At 46.5% G+C, this 11,879-nt stretch overlaps 1 protein-coding gene across 1 annotated transcript in view; it reads left to right on the forward strand.

Annotated features, from left to right (window-relative positions):
* Nucleotides 1-10,836, forward strand: part of LOC123766329 (uncharacterized) — a 186,436-nt gene extending 175,600 nt beyond the window's left edge. The window contains exons 5-7 of the mRNA XM_069321211.1: nt 1,023-1,156; nt 1,725-1,935; nt 9,324-10,836. Coding sequence (XP_069177312.1) covers nt 1,023-1,156; nt 1,725-1,935; nt 9,324-9,472 — 494 coding nt within the window. The 3' untranslated portion in view covers nt 9,473-10,836. The remainder of the gene's footprint in view (nt 1-1,022; nt 1,157-1,724; nt 1,936-9,323) is intronic.
* Nucleotides 10,837-11,879: the final 1,043 nt, after the last annotated feature.

Below are 11,879 nucleotides of genomic sequence, written 5' to 3' on the forward strand. Positions count from 1 at the left end.
AACATATTTTTTCTACAAATACAAATATTTGTTGAATTTATTCATGGTTGTATTTATATATGGATGTATTTACATATACTTGTATTTCCATGTTTGTATTTAATATATTTTTTGATACTTATGGTTGTATTTATTTATGATTATATTTATATGTGGTTGTATTTAGCTATGATTGTATTTACATATGGTTGTATATGTATAATGTATGATGTGTGGACTGATATGTGGCGTGACAAATCACGCCACATATCATTTGTTTACATTCATTTAGAACAAGCCAGATGCAACTGCGTGACTAAAAATGCACTTAACTGAACCTGTAGGGGGCCTGACGGCTGAGTGGACAGCGCTCGGTATTCGTAGTCCTAGGGTTCCGGATTCAATCCCCGGCGGAGGCGGAAACAAATGGGCAGAGTTTCTTTCATCCTGATGGCCCCTATTCACCGAGTAGTAAATAGGTACCTGGGAGTTAGACAGCTGCTACGGGCTACTTCCTGGGGGGGTGTAACAAAAAAGGAGACCTGGTCGAGGACCGGGCCGCGGGGATGCTAAGCCCCGAAACTATCTTAAGATAACCCAAATCTAGATATGCACCTAGTGTGACCCTTACACCCTTAACTAGCATTAACGATGGGATCATTTTGCTCTTTATACCACATAATAACATTGTGTGAGTTCCTCACTCTATAGCGCCATAGATTCACGTATACTCACAATATACACGCAGTATACACCCAGTATATGTAGAGTATGCAGCCAGAATACAATATACAACACGCGCTCCCTCACTGATGGTTGTCTTAAGGGGTTATATTAGATGTCATATCACGTTAAACCTGTATTATTGTCTAATTACCTTGTGTGTATAGTGTTTGGTATTGTATATCTTGTTGTGTTGAGAGGAGACTAGTTCTCTCTCTCTCTCTCTCTCTCTCTCTCTCTCTCTCTCTCTCTCTCTCTCTCTCTCTCTCTCTCTCTCTCTCTCTCTCTCTCTGTATAACAGTGTATGACATACCTTTCAGAGCCACCAACGTCGGGCCCCGTGATCACAGGAGGAAAGGCCAAATACCACGTCAACGACACTGTTGATTTGGCTTGTACATCTAGTCCCTCCCAGCCCCCGACACACCTCTCCTGGAGAGTCAATGGTCGATCGGTGAGTGTAGACACACACACACACACACACACACACACACACACACACACACACACACACACACACACACACACACACATACACACACACACACACATACACACACACACACACACACCAAACAAATACTGTGTACCCAAAAACATAGCCACCTTTAAAAAGTAACCTACTTATGATTTAATATAAGAACTACTTTTTACCTAACTAGAAAATTGCCCATATAATAGTGGATAAACCGAGTAATAACCAAACGGACTTCCAATCATGACCTAATTGACCTCCAATCATGACCTAACTGACCTCCAATCATGACCTAATTGACCTCCAATCATGACCTAACTGACCTCCAATCATGACCTAACTGACCTCCAATCATGACCTAACTTACCTCCAATCATGGTCCAAAAATTTCCACCATTGCTCTTCTCCTCAACACTACTGAAGAACGACACCTTATAGATATAAATATATATATATAATATCTCCTTCTCCCTTGGGTGGTGGCATGGCATCATTGCCGCCGTCGTCGTTGTCTACGTCGTCGTCGCCGTCGTCGTCCTGGTCGCAGGCGCCGCAGGAGATGGTGACGAGAGAGCGGCCTTACACGACGCAGGACGGTCTCATGACGCAAATCTCCAGGCTGACCTTCATGGCCAAGCCCTTCCACTTCCAGCGAGGAGTGTTGAGGATCAAGTGTGTGGCGGAGATCAGCGGCGACAACCTCGCCCACCACAACACCATCCCCGACACCTTCAGAGCGTGGGAGAGGTCCTTCCAGGGTACGTCACAGCATTAGGGGGAAGAGGTCCTTCCAGGGTATGTCACAGCATTAGGGGGAAGAGGTCCTTCCAGGGTACGTCACAGCATTGGGGGAAGAGGTCCCTCCGGGGTACGTTACAGCATTGGGGGAGAGGTCCTTCCTGGGTACGTCACAGCATTGGGGGGAGAGGTCCTTCCAGGGTACGTCACAGCATTGGGGGGAGAGGTCCTTCCAGGGTACGTCACAGCATTGGGGGGAGAGGTCCTTCCAGAGTGCGTCACAGCATTGGGGGCAGAGGTCCTTCCAGGGTACGTCACAGCATTGGGGGGAAGAGTTCCTTCGGGAACTCGTTCCTTGCGTCAGGGCGGGGGTATAGATGTCCTTTTAAAGGCATGTCAGGACGTTTGACAAGAGGGCCTTATCTCTGGTTCATGGTTCCTTCGTCCTAAGGCATGTTTTGAAACGTTTCGAAAGATGCCAGAGGTCGGAAGGTTGGTATATGTGTGTATGTATGTATGTGTGTGTGTGTGTGTGTGTGTGTGTGTGTGTGTGTGTGTGTGTGTGTGTGTGTGTGTGTGTGTGTGTGTGTGTGTGTGTGCTTGTGAGTGATGTAAAGCAATGCAGGAGGGGGCAGACTCTCAATTTATTTTCTTAAGGGCGATTTATAATTCGTGAGATAGATTTTGCCCTGTGGAAGAATGACATTCGTATTGCTAATGTTTCTAGTTATCAGACGAAAAACCCCAATTGACACTTTTCTGAATGTTTCATAGATCTGAATCTTTTCTACCCCCCACAAGATCCCTAGAGAGGAGCTCCTTGTAATGTATGAGGGTTCCCTATTTTAGTTTCTTTCTCAAATTTGTATAATTTACTCTTAACGTCATTATCAAGATCATTTTAATGCATATTATAAGCAACAGGTGTATAAGGACCTCATCCCGGACCACCCCTCACATGACAGTCCCATATACCCGTCAACAGTGTCCTGATACAGTTTAAAACTTCACTAACACTGCCCTAATTCAACTAAGAACTTCAACGTGCAGATGAGGAGTCACAATAACGTGGCTAAAATATGTTGACCAGACCACACACTAGAAGGTGAAGGGACTACGACGTTTCGGACCGTCCTGGACCATTCTCAAGTCGATTCACTTCGACTTAAGAACTTCAACACTATGGTGCGTGGGAATACCACCCTCATAGGTTCGATCCCTCATCACGACTCCTGCGGAATTTTCTCACTGATGCAGTCACGTTAGTGTGATTACTCTCGGTAAACTTCAACACTTGCTATTAGTACACTTCAGCTTTCCTTATCTATCTCTAATGTACATTGCTCAGGTCTTTTCTATGATCAAGATACTTAATATAGTGATCACTACCACTCTCTACTGATCCAGAAACACTTGATCACTATAATGAATTCGCAAAGCATGAAAGCTTTCTGGTAACCTGTGTTGTGAGATTTTAAAATTTTACTTTTAAACCCGGCAATGAAGGTTAGAAATTGAGGTAGGCCTTATAATAGTCGTCAGCTGGTTCCTCACATTCCATATTAATATAATCGGGTAGTAATTAGTAGCTAAATATTTGTCTTAGAATGAGGACTACGTTGGCAATCCTCCATGCTACTGGGATTTATTCTTGAAAGTGTTTGTTAGATCGCAGGCCTAATAACAAGTTGGCGCCTGGAGAGTTATTCCATTTCAATTTGCAATGTTTTGTTTACAAAACAGTGTAAATTGAAGCCACTTCAATTTGGGTTGAAGTGGGTTCAATTTGTATATATTTGTACTCGCAGGGAAGCCCCTGCGAGTATAGCCCCTGCTATACTCGCAGGGGCTTCCTCTATCCTGGAATATATGTCCTGGAATATATATATATATATATATATATATATATATATATATATATATATATCAGGGGGGGGGGGCTTCCCTTTGTGGGGAAGTACCAAGAACTTCGCCATACTGGTATCAGTGGCAGCACACAAGCCATTCCTCAAGGTTTGAAACAAGATAAATTTACAAATACAATATCTACGAAACAAATTACTGCAAAATCAATTAATAAAAACATAGCCCCACGAACGGTTGAAATTGTTCTTCAGATTCGTTTGGTCATTTTTGTCCCTCGATTGCCTCTGCCTGTGGGAGGCAAGCCGCCAGGCCGGAAGGGGGAGCCGGTGGCCGATGTTCTGGGAGAGCCGGATGCCGGTGGTCTGAGAGAGCCGGCAAACAACGAAGCGGTAAAACTGGCAAGAGGAGGACATGGGGGGCACTCGGTGGGATGAGGCCGAGGACGGACGAGGCGCTGGGGCCAGGCCAGGACTGACCCACGGGTAAACACAGGGGTGGATACAGAGGCCTTCACCTCTATGAGGGAGAGGAAGGGTTCTGTGAGCCTCGTGGGTCTTATCTGGGGATGACAGGAAGGGTTCTGTGGGCCTTATCTGGGGTGACAGGAAGGGTTCTGTGGGGCCTTATCTGGGGTGACAGGAAGGGTTCTGTGGGGCCTTATCAGGGGTGATAGAGAGGATCCCGAAGTCCACATTTAGGGGAAGAGGGAAGATTCTGAAGTCAACGTTTAGGGGGTGTGAGGGGATCATGTATTTCACGTCTAGAGGAAAAGAGGGTTACTGTAGACCACGTCTAGCGGTCACACATATAACTCTCACTGAACACTTTAATCTTTTCTTCCCCTACCAACGGTATTTTTTTATTAATTTTGCTTTATTTTATTGCATTGCTACAGTTTACAGAGAACACACACACACATATCTAACAATCAGTGTTCGAAGACTTCGTCCAGCTCCTCGGAGGTTGGGTGCGTACCCAGGATACAGCACGCATTTCCCCTCTGAACTGCGACACTGAGGCGCTGGAACAGGGAACTGGCCGCTCTTGAGTCTTTAGTTTTTCGCAATGAGGTCGTATATTCCTGACCATATCAGAAATGGCCAGCCTCATCAACGCCTACGCACCAACACTGACCTCTAACGAAGCGAAAGACGAGTTCTACGATGACCTCGGCCTAACTCTCAGAGACATACCTCAACAAGAGCCAGTCTTCCTCCTGGGAGACTTCAACGCAAGAGTTGGTTCCGATCACAGCTCGGAACCAACTAACTCGGAAGATGAATGAGAATGGGCAGCGCCTCCTGGAGTTTCCTGGAGACACCCCAGGTCTAAGCATTGGCACCAACTCGACCCAGTGCTTACCAGGTCGATTAGCTGCGAAGTTTTTTTTTTTTTTTTAGCAGTATGAAAAGCGTCAAACTGACCCGCAGTTGTCAGAGCGCAGATTGTGACACCGACCACTCTCTCGTCGTTTGCAAAGTAAAGTTCCCAGGAAAATTACTCCGGAAAATCCACAAAGGAGGAGGGAAGACCACGCATTAACGTAAACAAGACCCGTGACCTTTACAGGGTGGAGGAATTCACTGCGGCGCTGGTAAATGCCCTTCCTGTACCACCCTGCGATGGCGCAAGTGAGAGGTGGTCACATCTCAGGGGCACTATTTTCAACACTGCCATGTCCACCTTCAGTATGAGGCAGAACAAGTCAGCAGACTGGTTCGAGGTCAGTGCAGAAGAACTGTTACCCCTGGTAGAAGAAAAGAGACGAGCTCTCTCATCCTACAAGACCCTGCCCTCAGAAAGGAACCTACAGGCCCTCCGTACTGGCCGCAGTAGGTGTTCAACAAGCTCCAAGGCGCTGCCACCGTCGGCAACAAAAGAGGCATGTATGAAGGGAACAAACAGGCAACAGGGCCTACACAAAACAGGACAGCTCCTCTGATATCAGCCACCGGAGAGATCATTAAAGACCGTGATCAGCAGATGATTCGCTGGGTGGAACATTACTCCGAACTCTACTCCAGAGAGAACTTGGTCAGCGTGGAGGCCCCTGGATGCAATCGAGTGCCTGCCCACCATGGAGAACCTGACCTTCAACCGACTGTGGAAGAAGTTGAGAAAGCACTAAAATTCACTTTCCTCGGGTAAGTGTAAGTGAATCCCGTCCCCAAGAGACGACGGGATTCCGCCTGCAGCTCTCAAGTGCGCTCGAAGACCTCAAGCAGCAGAACATCGACATCAACACCTGGGAGGCAGCAGCTGCGGACAGCTCTGCCTGGAGATGCGAAGTGCGGAAGCGACTCCCGCAATTCGAGGGCGAACTGAAGAGGCGGGCGGAGGAAAGGAGACTTCAAAGGAAGTTTCAATCACTGACGAACGCCCCCGCTTCGGAGTTTATCTGCAATCACTAAGGTCGTGACTGCCGTTCAAGGATTGAACTTCACAGCCACAGCAGACAGACGTTGCACCCAACCAGACACCCAGGGCACAACTCCATAACCCCACGGGAATGTGTGTATATATATATATATATATATATATATATATATATATATATATATATATATATATATATATATGTATATATATATATATATATATATATATATATATATATATGTATATATATAAAGAGGAAAGAGGATAACACACTTCGGAATAGATAAAGACTTTTGGCGACGTTCCGAGAATTCTATTCCCATCTTCACGTGTGTGTGAAAATCTGAATGCAGTAATAGTTTACATGCAAATATCATTTAAAAAACACGATATTTATCATTCATACAGAACATATATGATAAAACACGCAGCTGTAAATGTATGCATCATATGTAAATCGAAGTAAATGAAATTCAGAACCGGAAGACAAAAGATTTTATGTAACTAGTGTCAAAATGTTGAGTTCCATAGGTGGTTGATGGGTGTTGGGGGGCTTAATAACGTCTGTGTGACGCTGTATTGCGGAGCTTAATTACGTCTGTGTGACGCTGGGGGAGCTTAATTACGTCTGTGTGACGCTGGGGTGGGGAGCTTAATTACCCCCCATGTGACGCTGGGGGTGGGGGAACTCAGACTATTCTCGTCTCTGTTGAAATAAAGGTAATCTGCATTTTAATTCTTACTCAATTTATTTTTTCGTAGATGGGAATAGAATTCTGTGAACGTCGTCAAAATAACGTATTATCTCCCCCCCCCCTCCACCCCCCAACCCCCCACTCTCCCCCCCATCCACCCCCCACCGGTGTCGTTCAGGCCACACTTGACGCCCTCAGGGATGTTGAAAAATGGTCCATGTGTTTAATTGAAACTCGTTTCTCTCTCAGTATTCTTTTTTTTCTCTCTGGCAGGAAGAAATCATCAGTTACTTGCTAGAAATAAATATTGCAAACTTCTAAGCCTTTGCAATTTAATCCTCAATGTTGAGGAAATCTTGGATGTTCAAATTTCCCCCAAAAAGAAAAATTCCTGCTAGGCAGAATGTTCATATTTAATTAAAATTAATCTGTAATTAAGTCCATTATAAGGTATTTGCCTGTGACGGGGCTCGAGCCGGCCAGCCAATTATACATTAAATGAGAGAAGGCTCTTTGAGAGCGCCCTGCCCTCAGCCTGGCTCCTCCTACAGGAGGCTCCTCCACACCTCAGACCACCTGGAGAGGTGCGAGAAGAACACCTCACTAGTGGGGGGAAGGGGTGGGCTCTTGTCTCCTGAAGGTACCCCAGGGAGTGTGGACCTGCGAGCTCCCCTACGGGCTCACCATAGCCCGTACTACTTGGAACTTTGTTCCAGGTAGCGAATCTTTAACAACAACAACAACAACAAACGGACCTGCTCTGACATACACGCCTATGGATACTCTCCACTGTGAAAAAATCCTCCAGCCGTACTCCCATATTCTCACACCCACAACAGTTAGCTTCCCCTTAATACGACTGAGGTGGTCTGAAAAAAGAGGCTTTTTGGGGGCTTTAACTCCAGAAAAATGTAAAGTTATGACGCTACGAACAGGGATGAGATCACTTCGCGGCAGTAGACGTAAGAGATAACAGATTCCTGCATCAGACATATGTAGTTCTGTCATGAAAAAAAATCATACATGATTTTTTTCCTATCGTGAAAAAATTCTGTCGTGAAAATTCAAGAGAGGGGAAAATCAAATTAAATACACATAAAAAAAACGTTTGGATCTCAGCTGAGGAAAGTGAGGTAGAAAAGACTTGAGTGAACTGGACCTCGTCGCTCTCTAGGAAAGAGAATGAACAGGGGGAAGACATAACAACGACATACAAAATACTAACGGGCATTGAGAAATAAATTCAAACTGTAAAAAAAAAAAAAATGAGTTACAGATATGTCCGAAATAAACATTTCAATGTTTATCTGTAGTTTACCTGTAGACATCTTCGAGAGATCTTCTAAGCCTGGCCGGATGGTGTCTGGAGATAGCCTGATCTGTAAGGCTGTTGCTAGCAGCGGCCCGCAAGCCAACATAGCCATCACAACCTGGCTGACTCGCCATTTCCTACACGAACTTTAAGATATGCAAATGTGGTAGATGAACAAATTATCGAAGCTTCCTCTGTTTCCAAAATACTTGTGACAATACGTTAACAACAACAAAAAGACGAGATAATTTACAATAAATTGTAATGGTTTGTTGAACAGGGCTTAGGAACTGTCGCTCGACCTTGGGAGGAGCACATGTGAGTGAGTGGAGCAGCAGCAGCAGCAGCAGTAGTAGCAGCAGCAATAGCAGTAGTAGCAGCAGCAATAGCAGTAGCAGCAGCAGTAGTAGCAGCAGCAGTAGCAGTAGTAGCAGCAGCAATAGCAGTAGCAGCAGCAGCAGCAATAACAGTAGCAGCAGCAGTAGCAGCCGCAGCTGAGCCACCTAGTTATGCATGAATGGGTGTGAGGATAGGCTCTTGAGCGGCGATTTGATCCGGAATACAACCAGTGCAGTTGCAGGCAGGGAGCATACATGTTGCAAAGGGATGATCCTGCCTCCTACAGCCTGCTGCACTGCTGTCTTGCTTCGCCGCTGCTCCATTATTTTACCTCACTGCTGCCGTGCTGTCTTGCTTCATTGCACCGCTTCTGATTGTTGTCTTGCTGGTGAATCAAAACCCAGACGAAGGTCTGTGATGTACGTAATTCTCACCCGGGTATGGTGACTGGGCTATGGGGCGTTTACACCACTAATATCCCTATCCCATCCTCTGTAGATAGTGTGTAACTTCACCAGCACCCTGGCTCAGCCTTCCCGCCATCACTACCTCCCTCACAGCTACTGGAGGCCACCAGAGCGCTTCTCACACACACACAAACTCTATAAATTCAAAAGTCCCCCCCTTCAAAAGTCAAATTGTACTCAAAGCGTAGTCTTCCAGTCGTTCGTTGCCTTGCATAAACGCACGGGCTTGAAAGCTATCGCCGACTCTATCGAGGCTGATGTATAATAGATTAGGGAGGGGCTTGGGTAAGAGTTGCTAATCCTCCTCTTCTACGTCACTGTGTACACTAATGTTTTTCTCCCTTCTACAGCGAGCGCGGCGGCGCCGGTCGCAGCGCCCAGCCTGCCATTCTTCGCCCTCTGCGTCACCGCTGCCGCCGCTTGCGTTATCGTCGCCACCTTCACCTCCTCTACTGCTGCCTCCTTCGTCGCCGCCGCCTCCACCGCCTCCGCCAGATGAGGACCAGCGCTATAACACACATTATTGTACTTAAATGCTTGTCCCTGTGGATCCGGAGGGACGTCCCTGTGGTTCCGGAGAGACGTCCCTGTGGATCCGGAAGGTCGTCCCTGTATTTCCGGAGGGACGTCCCTGTGGATCCGAAGGGACGTTCCTGTGGTTCCTGAGGGACGTCCCTGTGGATCCGGAAGGTCGTCCCTCTTGTGAGGGAGGTTCGTCCCTGTGGTTCGTCTCTAAGCGGACTGTATGAGCAGAATAGGTTTACAGTTTGTGTTATAGACGTGTGTGTGTGTGTGTGTGTGTGTGTGTGTGTGTGTGTGTGTGTGTGTGTGTGTGTGTGTGTGTGTGTGTGTGTGTGTGTGTGTGTGTGTGTGTGTGAGCTTCCGCTCCCCTCACGCAAGGCAATGGACTATTGGTGTGGATGAGACCTAAGCCATACTAGCCAGCTACCCAATCACGATGGTGAGACACAGATTGTCGGCCAATCATAGCATACGACACAGGAAACTAGCCAACCACCACACAACCAAGACAAACCAATCACAGTAATGGATTACACTCTCCCGGCAAATTCTTCGAGAGAGAGAGAGATGTATGAAACTAATTTCATTGCCTAGAATTTAATCTGTATTTTAGATACAAATACGTAATATTTAATAATACATACAGGTATACGTGCGTGCGCATCTACACACGAGTAGAGAGAGAGAGAGAGAGAGAGAGAGAGAGAGAGAGAGAGAGAGAGAGAGAGAGAGAGAGAGAGAGAGAGAGAGAGAGAGAGACAGAGAGACACAGATGCAGAAAACGGGAGTCAATATCATACTCGTGTACCAAAAGATCTTCTATATCATTAACAATACCCCAAAGACAAAACACATCTTCCGCTCCCTACGCCCTTCCTTTCCCCCAAACTTCCTCCCTGCCATTATTTTTCCCCCACCTCCCTCCCTCCTTCCCAAGGAGAGAGGCTCAGGTAGGGGCCTGACAAGCTGAGTGGACAGCGCTTCGGATTCGTAGTCCTGAGGTTCCGGGTTCGATCTCCGGTGGAGGCGGAAACAAATGGGCAGAGTTTCTTTCACCCTGATGCCTCTGTTCACCTAGCAGTAAATAGGAACCTGGGAGTTTAGACAGCTTCTACGGGGCTGCTTCCTGGCGGGGGGGGGAGGGGGGTGTAACGAAAAGAAGGTCTGGTCGAGGACCGGGCCGCGTAGACGCTAAGCCCTGAAATCATCTCAAGATAACCTCAAGATAACTTCCCTACCTAGGTAACGTCCCATATCTTCCTCCTCCCTATACACCCCTCCTTCACACCACGTCCCTCCCTACAACCTACAACCCCCCCCCCCCCCTATACATCCACAACCTCCACCCCCCCCCCCCCCTAACCCCCACCACCCGCCCCACCTGTTTCCGATATCCACCTGGCCGGAACATCAACAAAGATATGTTATCATAGATGCTTCAGTGATTCCCGGCACCGCCGATGTTCCAAGGAAATCCTGTGTATATGGGTGAGAGAGTTATATTCTCTCTCTCTCTCTCTCTCTCTCTCTCTCTCTCTCTCTCTCTCTCTCTCTCTCTCTCTCTCTCTCTCTCTCTCTCTCTCTCTCTCTCTCTCTCTCTCTCTCGAAACCCCGGACATTTTTCTAAAAATTAACTGAATGTAAGCAGAGGATAAGAATGTTTTAATCAAACCAATTAGCATATATTTTGGCCTTTGAAGATTTTTGGGGGGGGGTCTAGAATGATAATTCCGTCTTGTGTGAAGAGGCCGATGACCTTAAAATGTTGAAGAAATTATTATAATAGTTTATATCAACATAAAATGGTACGACTGTCAGGCAGTGATTAGCTATCTCTTCCATTCACTAGCAGGACTGTCTGCTATGGTAGTGTACATTAGCCTGTCTGTCTGCCGAGGCTTCAGAACCAACCCTGTTTACATAACATCAACCAAAAAAAATGTCGATACAGAAGGAAAAAACGTCTTGTAATTAATTTCATCTGCAGGTTAAACTCGTATTAATTCACTCAAATATCCTCCACCTACCCCCCCCACCCCCCACCCCCTCCCCCTTACTGTATTTACGGGCAGTTGGGAGAGGAATAAGTATTATTATTACTTTGTTTGAATCCATTCTCAGCCTATTGTCACTTTTCATCTAATTTCAGATTATGTCCGGCGTGTCTCTCTGCATTGGCTTCATAACCCGGTCATATTTTCACCTTTACCGGAGGGAACTGCGTTTATAGCGAGGTTAGCGTTATATACTGTAGAGCAGGCTGGTGGGTAGTGGTTGTGGTTGTGGTGGTAGTGGTGGTAGCAGTGGTAGTAGTGGTGGTGGTGATATGGGCATGTTGATCCTTCAGACGTTTAACTGGTAGAGATAAAGAGTTAGAGCCAAAG

This window comes from Procambarus clarkii, chromosome 9 (assembly GCF_040958095.1).
Source record: "Procambarus clarkii isolate CNS0578487 chromosome 9, FALCON_Pclarkii_2.0, whole genome shotgun sequence".
Lineage (NCBI taxonomy): Eukaryota > Metazoa > Arthropoda > Malacostraca > Decapoda > Cambaridae > Procambarus > Procambarus clarkii.